At 38.8% G+C, this 17915-nt stretch overlaps 1 protein-coding gene across 1 annotated transcript; it reads left to right on the forward strand.

The window, feature by feature from the left end:
* The first annotated feature begins 3982 nt into the window (after positions 1–3982).
* Positions 3983–17322, forward strand: LOC102691062 (trace amine-associated receptor 4-like). The gene is made up of 3 exons (XM_069185604.1): positions 3983–4234; positions 6336–7272; positions 17147–17322. The coding sequence occupies exons 1-3, from the start codon at positions 3983–3985 to the stop codon at positions 17320–17322; spliced, it is 1365 nt and encodes a 454-aa protein (XP_069041705.1).
* Positions 17323–17915: the final 593 nt, after the last annotated feature.

Raw genomic sequence — 17915 nt, forward strand, 5'->3', positions numbered from 1 at the left:
AATTAGAAAAGTCTTCTGGGAGACATTAAGGAAGCACTCAGTGTAGCTTTAACACTTATTGGAGATAAGGGATTTAATGCTTCATTTTGTAAAGGCTGGACCCATGGAGTTCCAGTAGTGACCAGAAAGTAATGACATTAACAGTACCTCCCAGAGGAGCACAATGCCCAGGCAGCACTGAAAGAAAGTAAGAGTGTAGGCTTGTGAGTGAAGACTATTCACATGGAACTGGCTAGAGGTGTGATGCCACTTGGGAGCTATATAATGCAGTGCTCAAATTTAAAAGAATAAGTTTAAATCAGCCATGGAAGTAGAGTTAGGTAGTATGATTTATACAGTGTATACTGTATGTTCAAAGGATATTTTCATTTGAATCAGCATTTTACTTGAACTAATTACTGTATTACTGGTTATTACTGAAATTACTCTGACATAATGACATAGCCAAAGTGCTGAAACAAGTCTGATTGAACAAATTAGAGCTGCTCTGTCCCTGTCACAGAAAAAAATACTGAACTGAGGTTCTGTCATTTACCAAAATACAGATGCATCCACTCAGAACATGCATTATTTCTTCCAACGTCAGAAAGTCGTGTGCTGCGTATCCGTATGTATTTCACTGGCCAAAGATGATCGATAGGTGGCACTTGTGGTGTGTCTGCTTCATATGGCATATTACTATGGAATTTTATAACGTATAATTTTGGTTGCTGAACATAATAATATAAGGGCTATAATGTCTCTGAACATCATTAAGAATTTTAATTTAGGAATATAAATACAGTATATCATACATACTGTACTGTATATGACTGGTAGTGGAAGCTAAAAAACGTACTCCACCTTCTTCATAAACATTTTATACATCAATGTCTTTAACTCGGTTACTTACTGTGGTTATAAGGAAATGCTTTGACATGCTCATTCTAACTATATAAAGTTTGTATACTTTATAAAAAAACTATAATGCTTTCATCTTTTTTATGAATGTCTTATTGACTGTATTGACTTGCTGTCAATATTGTGGTAAAAAACATGTACTTTTTAGAATCCACTTAATAGGGAATAATAACATGGAATCACATAACTAAAGAAATTAATAATTATTTTGTATTTATTTTTTTAATGAAAAGAAAATAACAAAGACACAAATATACATATAAATAGAGGAAAAAAGACATTCACTGATGCAGAAGGGAAAGAAAAAAGAGAACTCAAATAATATTTAAATACCCTTAGAAGGCTTATAAATGAAGCCAAGGGAAAAAATAAATAATAAAAGCATCAGAGATTCTTCCATTTTTACCTCATAAACACAGATAATTGTATATAGAAAAATCTTTCTTGTTTAAAATAACATCACTCTGTTAACAGAAATAACATTTTTACTCAGTCCCACCTGATTGCTGTCAGGACCTGGGACAGGACAGTAGGTTTCTGAATCATAACGCATCATAGCGAATCATAACCAGCTTTCTACCAACCTCAAATCCAAGGAAAGAACAAAGTTGCTTATAAGGCAGTGCGGATTTCCTTTGCCACCTTGCTATGCAGTGATGTTCCCGAATCCAGTACTGAAAACACTCCGAGCCCATGACCCCAGTCCTCTCCGTGAGCAAAGACTGGGGTGATCTACATGTCTGAGCTCTGCAGCGGTACCCGGCTCTGCAAGGCATTACTACTGCTCTCTAGAGGCAGTAGTTCTAGATGTATAATGCGCTGGTCTTTGGATCCAGTGACCAGCAGCCTCTGGCTAGCCTCTGCTGATCGCGCCGAAGTTCCTCTGGTCCTCCCGGATAGACAGATGGGAAATCTCTACTCAGACCCGCAGCTGGAGTTTTTGCTCTCCATCAGGTGACCAGGCACAGATGATGGCCTCCGCAGAGCCCGCAACACCTCTCAGCTTTCCCTGGTTAAAGTCAAGATACATGACCAGCTGTGCAAAGGCAGACATGCGGCTCTACAGGCTGTCTTCCTGGCCCTCGAGTAGCCGGGGGCTGCAGCCGGAGTCAGGCTGCCAGAGCCATTAACACATGGGCATGCCCAGCCAAGCCTTCGGGTCTGGGCTGCAGACTGGCACAGCGCATCACCCAGATCTGCTGTGGTGAGCGCTAGCATGTAGAGAAAGTCATTGCCCTGCTTTTTTATCTAGCACTTAATGAAAAGGTCAATGTAGAGCATGTTATTATTACTGCAAGGAGATGTTTGCCGAGATCTAGGGGTGCAAGATTCCGTGATCAAAGCGATTGCAAAGGAGTTAATACATTTTGGGTAAATTATTAATTGTCAAACAACAGTTCAGATAGACAGCATGAAACAGGCATTTAGGAAGAAAAAGAGGTAGGAGAGAAAAAAAGAGGATACAGGAAGACAGGGGAAGAGACCGAAGGAGAAGGCAAGACCTCCCCTTCCTCATCCATAAAAACCAGATTCAAGTTAAGTATTTGAAACTTAAATATTTAAAACTTAGAAACTTTGTTAAGAGAGCTATTCTGTGACTTTGATTTGTTTAAAGAATTCCTCAGTTAAACATGGCCTCCCCTGCTTAGTGAGTGCATTTTTAGAAGAGGTAGATAAGTTTCTATTCATTTTGTAGCATCCTGGATTACAGAGAGATTTTTAATCGTAGGTTGTATTGTGTCAGATTTAGAAGTCAGCTTTATCTCTTCTGTTGGCCTTTGCAGGCATTATAGAGGAGTTGAATACTTGGTATTCTGGGGCTTTCCTGGGTGGTTAGGATATACAGTAGGCTCCTGAAATGCCCTGCTTGAGTGTTTGCTAATAGCATAACGCATATATTGTATGTTTATGTTGTGTGTGTTATTAAGTGTGTCATTGTCATTATTAATAAATGTTTGTCTAACCTGAGTTATTACTCTTTTCATCAAAGTTGCATCAATAAAAAAAATGGAGGTGCCTCCGATTATACCAAACACTTGGATGTATTCTTGAAAAAATATTTACAAGTTGGGGGGTTATGATAACTTAGCTTTAATCTAAGCCATAAACCTGGCTTCTACTGTATAAACTTCCAGAGATATTTTTAACAGTTTGAGGGAACATCCTACCAGGGGGAAAGTGACTCTTTTTCCAGAGGCGAGAAAGTGTTAATTTGCTCAGCTATCTCTGATATTCTCTTTTTTTGTAACCCTCTATTCGTAACAGAACAAATTTCACATAGATAGCACCTGAGGAATTGAACCCAGGGTTCCTGTGCTGCAGGGGAGCAATGCTAATCAATGTACTTCAAAGGTTTGAGCCTGGGTCATGTCACTATTCCACTGGGAACCCTGACTGGGATTCTCTAAATTAGGGGTTCTCAAACTGCCAGGTGGTACGCCATATAACCCTGGATCTTTGTTAAGTGCACTGAAAAATCGGGACAGGTTTTCCTATTTTCTATTTTAATACGTGTCGAATACACAGCCCACCACACAGCCAATCTTGTAAGCAGAGGAAAGCATAGAAATGCGTGTTACGAACATAAGTGACCAATTGTATCTAAAAAACATATCTCCTACAAATAGGAAGGTAAGAGAACGTGCGTGGTTTTGGAGCTGAAGCTGCTATTATAACACTGGACCAATGCCAGTGTTATAAGCACAGTAATGCATAGAAATGTGTGCTCTGACGCTGGCAATCGTGTGAGCACAGGAATGCGTGATAGATAACAGAAAAATATTTAAGAACTGTTCTAGGTTAATTTGAGAAAAATACACCGAGCGTCTCTGTGTTTTAGCTCCCATGCGCATGAAATAAAAACTTCTTTTAACTTCTGAGACGGGATTCCTGAAACGGAAACGGGGAAAAATACAAGCTTGTGGATTGCTAAAGCAGGTAAGCCCCACACTATTTTTGAAGAACCTTATTTACCATTGACAAAAGAGCTGACACGTATTGTCTGTGGAGAAAAAGCTGCTAAACACCTCGACTTGCTGCCCCCCTTCCCCTGAAAGACACAGTCACTCATAGAATTATTGAAATGGCGGATGATATCAAAAGTAAGCTGATAGAGCGCGTCAAGATGAGCAGCTGCTTTTCACTGCAATTAGACGAGTCTGTAGATGCCTTTGATTTGGCCAATTTGCTCGTTTACGTTAGATACGAGTTTGAGAGCATGTCCCATAAGGACTTTCTGTTCTGTAAGCCGCTACCAACAGAAACTACAGGAGAGCCCATATTTCAGCTTCTGGATGAATTCAACGAAGAGAATGGCATCAACTTGAAAAATTGCGTTGGAGTTGTACAGACGGTGCTAGAGCAATGACAAGCCGACACAGCTGTGTAGTTGCACGAATTAGAGAGGTTGCTCCAGAAATGAATGGACTATTTGCAACATCCACCACGAGAACTTTGCCTTCAAGAACATGCCTGACGATTTTAAATCTGTTAGACTCTGTTGTGAATTGTATCAAGGCTCGACCAATGAATTCATATCTGCTTTGCTCGACTAAACAGACTCACCCCTCTCACTGAAATGGTGCTTTTTTATTGTTTATTTTTAATTGTTGTTGTTCCTGTTTTTTTTCTTTCTGTAAAGCACTTTGATAAGCCACCTTTAAAGGTGCTATATCAAATAAAGTTTATTATGATATTTATTATATGTGTATGTAAGTGTGTGTGCACATGCACACTCATGTTAGTCATTGAGAATTTCTGGGTTTCCTATGAGAAAATGACTTTCAGGTGGTACTTGGATGCTTTGGTTTGTTCAGGGGTGGTACTTGGTCCAAAAAGTTTGAGAACCACTGCTTTAATATGTAGAAACAGGGGTCACTTCAGGGTTCTTGTAAGCAAGAGGTGCTGTTGATAAGGAAGGCCTCTCTTCTAATGCAGATCTATACATCAGCAGTTAACCTCTACATGGGGATGTATTACCTATTATGTGTTAAAAGATAAATGGTTAGAATTTCAATAGTGGAATGTACTGTAGAGCTAATGTTCTACAATGGAGAAAAGCTACTCATCTGTGTACAGAAAGTTGCTTTTGTGCTTTAGTGTTCCTATCCTACTTCTTTCTTTTCTAGACGTCTTTATTAAATAAAATAAAATATTTAATTGAAGGTTAACTGCCTTTTTAAAATACAGGTCTAATCCATTGTTAAAATAATACAGTTGGAACAGCAAAGAGCTGCTAGACAGGCACTGTATCTCTTTGTCTCATTGTCTGATTACAATGCTGGATTATTCATAATTATGTGAATGGTCTTGACCAATAGCTTTTTGAAATTTCCCTTGACATCCACACAGTGTTGAACACAACAAAGTCCCAGTGCTGTATAAAAGCCTGTATTCTAACAACAATCAACAAAGAAAGAGAAAGCAAGTTTCTGCAAGATGTCTTTATGAGGAGCCTGTTAAATAGTGAGTATTGTTTTATGATTTCACAAATCATTGTGTTTGAGTTCATAATTAATTACTGTGTAAGAGTTACCTCAACTAATTATATATATACACATTCAATATAAACATAGGTTAATAGGTAAATATCAATGGGCTGTTTTTACTTTGAATCTTCTGTACTGTTAGCCTATCAGGCAAGAGGATTATTCTGTTATTCATTTAAAGCTTTCAGTCAATAAATGTGGAATAAAAAAAAACTTTATGGATTGAGTCAATTAGTAATTGTGAGTATCCCAAATGTTAACCTGATCTCTGACAAAGGCAGTATTGAAGTGGTAATTTGAGTTTGTTATATAAATATAACAAGTTGTATCCCCTCTGTAAACACGCAGTGCATTTCGAAGGCAATTTATTGATATTGTACTTCAAACAGGATTCTATTTCAAACAAATGATTTATAGTTTATAGTATTTACAGTAAGATGAATGAAAGTTATAGATTCCTAGTTTAATTTATTTAAACAAACACATTTTAAACATTTTGTGAAAGACTACGTTAAAAATTCAATCATCTTCCCGTCCCCTGAGGAACTGCAATTTAATTGCAAACCAGAAATCATTAAGCATCAACAGTCTAATACAGTGTATTAAAGCACAGGATTCTACTGCCATTTTAAGATTACACTTCAGAAATTTGAAGTTTAACATCACTTAAAGATGTGAAACACAATATATTCCTTTGAAACGTTTTAAAAAGTATGTACAATAAGATTTATCATTTATCCCAATAAAACTTATCCAGCATTTTCGTATTTCACATTGTTTAGGGAATTTAAGACACCCAATAGAGCATTTTTCACTATATTAAGATTTGTTTTGTTTTAACAATACATGCAGGCAACAGGAAATATATTTGTAATAATCCCATATGATTTCAAGTAAACATCCAAATATCTGGCAAATGTTTAATATGATTCTCTTTCTTCCTTACAGAAGAAATTAAAAATAGGTTTCATTGAAACACGTGGCTTCTGTTTCCATCAGCCTCATTTTGTGAATCTCAGCATTATGAATTCAACAGTATTGGAGATCGACACAATAGAATACTGCTTTGAGGAGATGAACAAATCCTGTATAAAAGGGCACAGAACTGTTGGTATGAAGGTAGCTATGTATTTTGTGTTTGGTCTTACAGTCCTTATTACAATTGGTGGAAATCTTATTGTGATTATTTCCATCTCTCACTTCAAGCAGCTTCACTCACCAAATAACTTTCTTGTTCTTTCACTGGCAACCATTGATTTTCTCTTAGGTTTAATTGTTCTCCCATTTAGCATGGTCAGAATGGTTGAAACTTGTTGGTATTTGGGATCATTCTTTTGCAGACTTCATACATCTATTGACATGTTGCTTTCCACTGCCTCCATTTTCCATTTATGTTTTATTGCTATTGATCAGTATTATGCAGTATGTGAGCCTCTTCATTATACAAACAAAATCAGCATCAGAGTGTCCTGTGTGTTTATTATTATTGGTTGGATTTTGCCAGCATTATACACTTTTGGAATAATTTACACCAAATCTAACGACCAAGGCCTAGAAGATGTGGTTGCCATACTATCATGTGAGGGTGGTTGTTTACTTGTTTTTAATAAGTTATGGGCATTACTGGATTCAGTTATTTTTTTTGCTCCCTGTTTTGCCATGATTGGAATATATGTGCACATTTTCCGTGTAGCTAGAAACCAAGCAAGAATGATACAAATTATGGAAAATAGAATATTTTCGGTGGACGACAGTAAAAAGAAAACTCAACAGAACAGGGAACATAAAGCTGCTAAGACACTAGGTATAGTTATGGGTGTCTTTCTAGTCTGCTGGGTCCCTTACTTCACAGATACAATGATAGATGTCTATCTCAATTTTGCAACTCCTTCAGTCGTGTTTGATGGCCTAATATGGTTAGGCTATGTAAATTCAACTTTTAATCCATTAATATATGCTTTTTTCTATCCATGGTTTCGAGAAGCACTGAAACTTATTCTTACATGTAAAATATTTCACCGTAATTCATCTAGAATTAAACTTTTGTCTGAATAAAGTTGTCGAAATGTATAGCTGGGATAGTACACATTGAATAATTTCAATTCATCATTATAGATGTGTTTTTGTTTATTTAAATAAAATGTTTAAAACCAGCATCTGCTTTCATTACTTAAAGTATGTCACTTTTTATTGTGATATTAAATCTTAATAAGCCTTTATCGAACTGGTAAATTTCAAACACTAAAAAAACTTCAGGAATGTCTGATTAAGAAATTTAATGAGATACTCCAATATATTTGGAAAAAGATGTGCAGAATTTGAATATAACAGAGATATAACTCGTGGTTGGCTGTAAGAAAAAGGAAGAATTAATTGTGACACTACAGTCAGTAATAAAAAAAACAGGCAAGTAATCTATGGTACAGGTACATTTATTATACTGCAAGAACATTTCATTTTTATATGAAAACTGTGTTCAATATTAATAAAAAATCCCTTTATTTCTGATGTCTTACACATAGATGAGAATAAAAATCTTCATGTTTACTCAATTTATTATTCAGTTCCTGTTTTCCTTTAATGATGGTTCATCATTGTTTCTTTTAACCCATCCAGTTTGTACTACTGCTTTCTGATCTCCTGTTCGTCGGGCAGATGCCTCAGCTGCTTTTCTGGAATTCTAAGCCCATTCGCACCCCTTTCTTTGGTTCTCGACACCATTCCGCTCCAAAGTCGAATAGCTCTTTCAGCCTGGGGGCTCAGCAACAGGATTCCACTCCAAAACCGAGATACCCGAGTGTCCTCATTTTTCTTGGGTGTTCAGCACAGGATTCCAATCCGAAACTGATGCTCCCCAATTCCTGTCAAAGGGCTGATTTGCCAGGGTTGTGATCTTTGGGCTCTATACTGACACCCTCACTTCTCGCCGCTAAAGCTGCTCTGACTCCTGTCCAAGACACTACGTCACCCTGCACTGCAGTGCCCTGTTCCAGTCTGTTCTGTCTCCAGTCCAGGACTTCACGTTACCCTGCACTGCAGTGCTCTGTTCCAGTCTGCTCTGACTGCAGTCTGTGACTTCAAGCCTCTCTGCACTGCAGATCTCTTTTCTAGGTTGCCTCTTCTCCAGAACTTTATTCTGTACTCCTGTCCCTGACTGTTTGCAGCTTCTGGACAACACCCTAGAATCCTTGACTCTTCTCTGCTGGTTCTTTTCAGTTCTGTCCTGCCCACAAGAGGAAACTTCTGTTGTCCAGGACCCCAGGGTTCTCCCCATGCAGCTGTTTGTCCTCTCCCTAGCCTAGCCCCATTCTTGCTCTTTTGGGTCCTGCCATAGTAGTTTAGTTTTTTTTCTGTTATCGTTCCTGCTGCCTTCTCAGCTATTCTTGAAGTGACTTCTTCTCCTGACTCAGGGCTCTTTATCCTCACCTTTTTCTTTTGAGCTGTCTGGGTAACTTTTCTTTGCTATCATTTTTCCCAGTCTCCTTTCAGCGTTCCAGCAGAACCTTCTGTTTCTTTCTTAGGGAGTCAAGCATCCTGTTTCCACTTCGATGCCTGAGAGCATCTCTCTGTTAGCCTGAGCCCCTTAAGGATTCCTAGTTGTCAGGCTCTGACAGGGACTGCCCCCTGCTGCTGTGATGACAAAGGGACTCTCAGAATTGAAAGAGAACTTTTGAAAGGCCTATTGCCTCCCACCTGACGCAGCTCTCAGGAGTGCCAGGAGTGTGGGTTGGCAAACACAAGGGTCGACGCGGTGAGCAGTGAAACGAATAAGTGGGGACTAGAATATGAAACTGCAGCATCAGGAGATGCAGAGAGCAGCCAAAGAGCTAAAGCTGGCGTGTTGGGTGACGCTGGAGCTGATTCTGCTGCGCCGGTGAGGCTGAATGCCGGCTTGGATTTGAAGCTGCTATATGTTTGATGCTGAGAGCTAAGGCTGCTGCACAGAGCGAAGCTCTATCCTAATGCCGAAATAGCTGCCAATCACAGTCCGCTAGTCAGAGACAGAGAACCTTGGGTATGGGTGCAACTGAATGGAGAGTCTCCTGAAAAGGGAGCTGGATGGATCTGAAGCACTGGCTTAAGGCTGCAGAGACTGCTGTGCAAAGCGAGGGCTGGCTTGGTGTGCCTGGTGACGCTGGACCTGAGGCTGGTGCGCTGGGCAATGCTGAGGCTGAAAACTGCTGCACAGAGTGAAGAACTGGCTTAAAGCCAAAACTGCAAACACAATAAGCCGGTCTGAAACATGAGGGCCGAATAAGAAGGGAGCCAGGCGGAGTTAAAGGGCTGTCTTGAGGCAGACAATTGGGGTGGAAAAAAAGGAGCCTCAGGTGAAACCGAATAGCGAGCCTCTTGAAAAAGGGGGACCAAAGGGGTTTGCAAGACAGGCTCGGCTGCAACCTCTGCACAGAGTTAAGTGCTGTCTTGCTCAGCGGAGATATGTGGAGAGCAGCTTGGGTTTAAGTAGAAAACCAGGAATTGAATACTTAGTAGAACATTTCTAATTAACATTGATATTAAAAAGATAATTAATAATAATTGCTTACACTTATATAGCACTTCTCTGGACGCTACCACTCAGCGCTTTACAGAAAATGGGGTCTCCCCTCCACCACCACCAGTGTGCAGCCCCACCTGGATGATGAGGTGGCAGCCATAGATTATTGGGAGACCATGATTGGCAAAGGCCAGAGGGAAATTTGGCCAGGACACTGAGGTGATCCCCTGGGATTATTAATGAACACAGAGAGCAGACAAATAAAGCAAATAAAAAATGTCTAAACAAAATAAAACAAAGTCTCTCAATAAACTTTTTAAATCCAATCCTGGTGTCCAACCATGTTTCATTTACCGATACAATACTGCAATACACATCAATGAAACTGCTGCTACCTGTGTTTATCATACATTTCTACAGGATTTGTAGATACTATATACAGCTGTCATGCAGAAATAGAGGCTACAAACAGTTTACTAAAATCAGGTGCCATTGATGATTCATTGGTCCTTTGTCCTGAGTGAACTCAAAAATGCTACATTGGTGTCAGAAGCGGGCAGGATGGACAACCCGTGGCAGATTCTAGCAGACTCTGTCAAGCGCCGCCTGACCCTGTGCAGGAGGAGCTCGCCCCGCACCCAAAGTCTGTGATGGCCCTCTGCTCCCTGTGGGAGGCCTTGGAGGTAAGGGATGGGGTGCTGCACTGGGGGTGGTGGGTACCCTCCATCGGCAAGATCTGGTGGCAGCTGATGGTGCCACAGTTGCTCAGGGGGCTGTGCTCCAAGGGGTGCACGGCCAGCCGGGCGTGGGACATTTCGGCTGTAAGAAAACCCTGCAGCGTCTCTAAGGCCACTTTTATTGGGGTCTGTCCCACGGACATGGAGTAGTACTGCTGAACGTGTGCGGTGTGCGTGGCGCAGAAGGGTCCCCCCGGGCGCTCTCAGGCCCCCCTCCAACAACACCAAGTGGGGGCTCCCATGGAGCATGTGGGGGTGGATATTTTGGGCCCATTTCCGTGCACTGAGGCTGGGAACCACTACGTCCTGGTGGCAATGGAGTATTTCACAAAGTGGCAGGAGGCCTATGCCCTCCCAGACCAGAGTGCCTCCACAGTGGCCAATTCCCTACTGGAGGGGATGTTTGCCAGGCTAGGGGTGCCAGAGGATTTACACTGTGACCAGGGACGTAGCTTCGAGTCCCAGGTCTTTGCCAGAGGGTGCCAGCGCCTGGGGTTATCTAAGACGTGGACCACCCCGCTGCATCCCCAGAGCAACGGGTTGGTGGAGTGGTTTAATCGGACACTCGTCACCCAGCTGGCTACCCTGGTGTCCCGGCACCAGCGGGACTGGGACAGTCATCTCCCCCTTGCCCTCTGGGCATATGGGGCCGTGGTCCAGGAATCTACCAGGTGCACCCCAGCCTCACTCATGCTGAGCCGGGAAATGCGAACCTGTTCTTTGGGCCCCCTGGCCGGAGACGTGTCGGCACCGCCAGCTGGACTGGACAACGAGTGGGACCTGCGACAGTGGATGCAGCGAGTGGACAGCTTTGCCCGAACCCACCTGACTCAGGCGGGAGTCTGGCAGAAACGGCACTACGACCTGCGCTGCAGGGGGCCTGCCTTCCAGCCCTGGGACTAGGTTTGGGTACAGCCCGCACCGCCGTAAAGGCCTCAGCCTTAAGCTGGCGCCGTCGTGGGAGGTGCCCACTGAGGTCCTTTTGGTGGTGGGCGATTTCTGCTACCGGGTCCGGTTGCGAACACGGGGGAGAGTGGCGGTCCTGCACCTAGACTGCCTGGCACCCTACCGGGTCCGGGAGGAGGACCCTGGCGGGGAGGCTAACCTTTGTTATGCATGACTGCAGACAATAAATGTGTAAAATATTAATATTGTGTGTTTCTTATTTAAAACTGCTAAAGTTACAGATGCAGCCATTCAAAACAAGCGGGCGATACCGCATTATTTTGCAGTGCACTTTACGCAGTCTACCGCGAGTTACCGTAAATTCTCCTATAGTACCGCAAGTAAAATAATAGTATCCGGAATTTCCGCAAGGTGGAGCTAGTAAAGTTCAACCTCTCATGTTTGAGCTGTCGCCATCAAAGTCTTTAACGAAGATATTACTAAAAGTATTAATAATGAATGACCTTGGACAAGCTGTAAACTGAAAGTATTGCCCTGGTCCACATTCTTTTTTTCATTAACCATCTTTGTAAAAGTAACACCACAGCATTTTGCAATCACACATTTGTTTCCAATCATGCAAAGTACAGTACAGAATCGCGTATTTAAAGAAATTAATAACGATATAAGTATATTCATGTACAGCAACACAAGAATTGTACATGCTGTACGATGTCTGTTGATAATGTTTGTAGGGCTTTTTCAACACTGCTCATGTGACCTTGCTGGTGGTGCTGTGGGTTAGGTTCCCGACTACCACATCACATGTTGGGTGTTCACCCACATCACATGTTGGGTGTTCGAATCCAAGGTTCCACATGCTGGAACCTTGACTTTTTTTTTTAACAAACATTTCTTTGAAAAAATAAAACGTTTCCCTGGCTCAGAGATTAAATTAAACTTTACTCGCACCAAACAAATTTATATTTCTAAATATCACAACAGGATCGAATTTAAGTCATTTTTATAACAATGAATAGTCACCTATGCGTTACAATATAAACATTTATATTGATTTAAATCACGTTTAAATTGCCTTTATTTAAAACCCATAAATAAAGCCGATACTGTTTAGACTTTTAATTATTTAAAACTGTATTACAGCAGCACAATGGACAATGCAATGTAAATCGCTATCTTTGACTTCTGCGTAATAATGTTCACCTCTCTGTCCAGCAAATTAACAATAGTAATAATAATTAACTTTATTGTATATGGCGCCTTTAAAGGTGGCTCCTCAAAGCACTTTACAGGATAAAAACAATAACAACAATACTGTTAGGCTGGGCAAACGATTTTTTTAAAAAAGAAATACAAAATGAGATATAGTGATGTGTTCCGGCTTAGACATTAACGAAGAGCATAACACGCTCTGGCTTTCCCATCTACTGTATACCGATACACTGCAAGTACAACCCCCCTCTCTGCTGGCTGTGACAAATAAAACTGGTTTCACAGGTATTTTCAAAGTAGAAGGGGGTGAGATTTCCAGCGAAAGACACCTCCCCCCATCCAAAACCAAGGAAGTACAGTACTTACTAGTTAAGAAAGCTAGGCTCCTCAATGAAATCGCTTTAACATGCTAATGCGTTTGTGTAACAGTCCGGGCGTGGCAAGCTTCTAATGTCAACCCGACTACGGCGAAAGGAACCCTTCTTTCATTGGAAGACAATGAAAATATTATAGCCCTAAATGAATTAATAGCAAACATGGTTTACATAAAAGACATTTTCCAAGAAAGTTTAGCCTTTGTCACTAATGAAACCACTAAATAAAGACATAAATATAGAAATCTTAAGGTTTTTAAAATACATGACTTTGCTAAAATGTATTTAAAAATAAAAATGATTACAACCGCCAGCGGAGAGAGAGAACAGGGGAGGGGTGTTGGTTTTGCATAAGGGGCGGGGCTATGGAAATGATGTCTGTTTGGGAATGTGGAGTTACATGTTCTGGCTGTTTGTGAATTATCGTTGTTGAGTATGGAGTGTTGAGGTATTGATTTTGTGTAATGCTTTATGTTGAAAATTGACGTGGGTTTTGTTTATGATAAAGAGGATAAAGGTACACTACAGGTACACTTTCATACAGGTCATACAGGTACACTTTCACATTACATAAATCCCTGTCCTTCCCCCCAAGTCCCAGGAGTTAACAATATCCCAGACCAGATATCTCCCAATATCCCAGACAGGGTTCCATCTATCCCTTTATTCCTGGGGCAGGCATCACAAGCCCCGTTGCTGGTCTGCTCAGTGCCCTATCACTGCCTGATGAGTGCACCACGTTATTTTAAAAATATATATTACTGTCATTAGGACCAAAAGGTTTTATTCAACCAGTTTAAATTGGTGTCTGGAAAATACCCAGCACAATCTCTTCTATGCAATCAGAAACTTCATTTTTGACATGATCACAATGCAACAGAGTGATAAAGTGAATATTCAGAATATGCAGTTTCCTACAGTGACTTGTTGTAATAAAAGCCAAAAAATGTGTAAAGCAAAAGTGAAGTGAAATTTGAAGATAGATGCTGTGGTTCTACTGAAAATTAATTTGTTGTTTCAAAGCAACATAAATGCCTGACATCATATAAAATACTTTTTTATTGTATATGTTAAGATATGTTTTACATTTAGGAAAATGTATCAGAAATCTCAGTGTAAAACTTTGACATTAATAATTAGATTTTGGCATGTCACTACTACAGTCAAGTTCAACAACAAAAGATAAAGAAACATAGTCCCTCATTGTGCTTACAAGAGAGTTAAAAATATACTTTTGGGAGGCATCAAACAAATGGCTGTCAACACGTCAGACCACTGTGGGTATTAGCTGTTACTGGAGGTGAGAGTATAAATGTTTGATAAACAAAATGTTCTTAATAAATTCAAGCTATAATGAAACATTGTAAGTAATGTGTAATACTACCACTTCCATTCATATTTAATGTAAATCTAGTTTATGTGTAAAATCTTCAAGATAGCTTTCAGATATAATATTACATACTTTTTGTTTTTACAATTACTGTTTATTGTGGAAACAAGGTAGGTAACTAGCTAGAAAATTAATGTATGGGCTTTATTTGCAAAGGAAACGAGACAACATTGCATTCAGAATGCAAAAAAATGAAATTGTTATCAGATCTTAAACAAGATTTAACATTAATTTTTAACAGTAAAAACTGAAGACAGTTTCAACAATTGTTTGGCCTCTGGTAAAATACACCGACAAATGAGTTTGTTCTTGTCTATAAGTATGAGTGCTTGTAAATGTGTGTTGCAGACATTTGTAAAATGAATAAATGTAAATGTATTTCTTTATTTTGCCATTGTTAGATATTGTTTGAATGCAGTTCCTTGTAAAACTTGGTACTGGGATGCTGAGGGAGTAAAAACATTGTTCAATTTTCACTGCAGTCTATAGATTAGGTTAGTTTCTTTGCATCTCTGAGTACATTTCTTTCTCTTCTGAAATTAAATTGCTATCTAGTTTGATGACACAGATCGGTAATTGTGATAGAAGTACTTCTACATCTTTATTCATGTATTTGAATATGAATATGCTTAAATTGTAGGTTACAATATACTTTAAGTACTTTAGAATAATAGCAAAAAGTCTGTTTTAAAAAAAGAAAATTAAAGTAATAACTCTGAAATATACCAAGTAATGTTTTTTCATATGTTGTGTTCTCTTAGCAAAAAGAATACATATTGTGTTGGAAGTGTGGTGAAAAAGAATGATCAATTTATTTCTCCCTGTTGTCTCTTAATCAAAGTGCTTTCAAAGTGCTTTTACTTTATAGTTGAAATAATATACAGAGAAAGAATATATGTTTATACTGTATAGTATATGTACTTTAATTATAATAAGAATATAAATGTTACCTTGCTTTAAAAAGTTTTTGAAAAATTGAATTGAAAAAAAGATCATTACACTTAATGCATTGTACCTATTAATGCGAGTGACTTAAGGAAAGCAAACGAATGTATAGGATACAGCACTTAATTTAATTTGTGACCAAGCAAGCTTCACACTTGTGACAGACTACAATAATGTTTTTAATCAGCACAGGGAACAGACTGAAAACTTACAGTACACAATGTACTACTATTATTACTTATATATTTCCATGCATTTCTTATGTTCTTGACCACATATTTGTACCCTATGTATTTAAAGGTTGTAGAGTATTTTTTATTTAGAGCATAATTGATAAAGAAAATGTACTCTGATTCTACATGAGAATATCCACTATTATAACAGTTTTCACTGTTATTGTAAAGTTTAGCTTGAGTGATGAGACTATCACCTTTAAGAAATATTTTTAAACACAATCTTTAAATACTAATGTGAAATATTTATCAATCAAATCAAATGTCTCATTGTCATGTATTCATTATCACTAACATAATTTGCTCCTCTCTTTTTTACAGCAACCTACAGTAGACATACTGTAAATCTGGATTATTTTTTTGTCTGGAACTAAAATAGTTAACATTTCACTGAGATTAACTGAGAATTGTGTTTATGAATAAAAAAAAAAAATAACCCAGTGCAGTGAATAGAGACTTTGCACTGCAGTGTACTGTACAAACACAAAGATATGTTGTTTAAATATACAATTTACTATGGTAAACATTATTTAAAAATGCAAGGGTAAATCAAATCTTTGTCTTTTGTGTTTATGGAATTTCTATTAGATCACGGACTGAAGAGATTCATCATGAATTCTACAAATGAGGAGATGGAGTACTGTTTCCAGCATGTCAAAGGATCCTGCCTCAAAGCACGCCGGCTGGCAGCTATTAAAGGCGCTATATACACATTTGTATTGGGAACAATCTTAGTTACAGTGTGTGGAAATTTAATGGTCATTATTTCAATTGCTCACTTCAAACAGCTTCATTCTCCAACTAATTTCCTCATCCTGTCTTTAGGATGTGTTGACTGTCTTTTAGGCATTCTTGTAATGCCATACAGCATGGTAAGATCTGTGGAAACCTGCTGGTACTTTGGGGACTTGTTTTGTAAAATACATTCAAGTCTTGACATGACCATTTCAGTAGCATCTATTTTACACCTAAATTGCATTGCTGTTGATAGATACTTTGCTATATGTAATCCTTTACGGTACCAAAACATAATCACTACATTGGTTGTAGCCATTTTTATTGGCATTGTTTGGCTTTATTCCCTGCTGTTTGGTTTCGGATTGGTATTCTTTAAAGGAAGGTTAGCAAGCACTGATGAGCTGATCATTTCCAACTCTTGTGTGGGCTCATGTTTTATACAGTTTGATAAACATTGGGCAGTTCTGGTACCATTACTAGTTTTTTTTCTTCCAGCAGTAGTGATGATTTCTCTTTATGTGAAGATTTTAATTGTTGCCAGTAGGCAGGCAAAAGTAATAAAAGAAATATCAGGGACAGTTGTTTCTCAGAATGGCAATAAAAACAAAATAAAAGCAAACAGGGAGAGGAAAGCTGTAAAAACTCTGAGTATCGTAATGGGAATATATCTGCTCTGTTATGTGCCATTTTCTGTTACTACTGTTACTGATTTGTTCTTGATTTTTTCTCCACCTGTGGTTATATTTGATATCCTTATATGGTTGGGCTACTTCAATTCTACATGCAATCCCATAATTTATGCATTTTTTTACCCTTGGTTTCAGAAGGCATTCAAAATAATTATAACAGGGAATGTCTTTCATTTTGGTTCTTCATCCATAAATCTCTTTTCAGATAAATATTAATAGATAATTCTAAAGTTGCTAACATGATCCCATAATTCTAGAAAACGTAGGCACAGTTTCAAACTTTCCATGAACTACAAATTGTTTCATTATTCAACACTACTTTTTAACCTTAACAAACACTTAAGAATACCCTTTCATAGGAACATAGGTTTCATAGGTTTATTTTAGAAATAATTTGTTGAGAGCTATTTTTTTTCACAACAAATTAATCAATATGATTCCACATGTCATACTGTAGCTGATAAAAGGGAAAAAAAGGCTGCAAAGACATTAGGTATCGTAATGGCAGTTTTCCTGCTCTGTTGTTTGCCGTTTTTTGTCACTGTTATTATTGATCCTTTCACTAATTTTTCTACACCTTTTATTGTACTGGATACCCTCATGTGGTTAGGCTACTTTAATTCTGCCTGCAATCCCATGAGTTATGGCTTTTTTATCCCTGGTTTCAGAAATCCTTTAAAATAATCATAATAGGGAAGATTTTCCATGTTGGTTCTTCATCACTAAATCTCTTCACAGACAAACATTAATGCAACATGTGAGTTCCCAGTGTTTCTCTATAGTCCCACAATCATGACAGGAAAAGCTAT

The sequence above is a fragment of the Lepisosteus oculatus genome, chromosome 2 (genome assembly GCF_040954835.1).
Source record: "Lepisosteus oculatus isolate fLepOcu1 chromosome 2, fLepOcu1.hap2, whole genome shotgun sequence".
NCBI classification, from domain to species: Eukaryota; Metazoa; Chordata; class Actinopteri; order Semionotiformes; family Lepisosteidae; genus Lepisosteus; species Lepisosteus oculatus.

Bases quoted from the DNA above. Each gene is read 5' to 3' on its own strand.
- LOC102691062 (XM_069185604.1), top strand. From the start codon at position 3,983: ATGGCGGATGATATCAAAAGTAAGCTGATAGAGCGCGTCAAGATGAGC. The intron at 4,235-6,335 runs GTTGGAGTTGTA...TCTTCCTTACAG, and splicing joins GCATCAACTTGAAAAATTGC to AAGAAATTAAAAATAGGTTT. The intron at 7,273-17,146 runs CTCCTTCAGTCG...TGATTTTTTCTC, and splicing joins TGTCTATCTCAATTTTGCAA to CACCTGTGGTTATATTTGAT.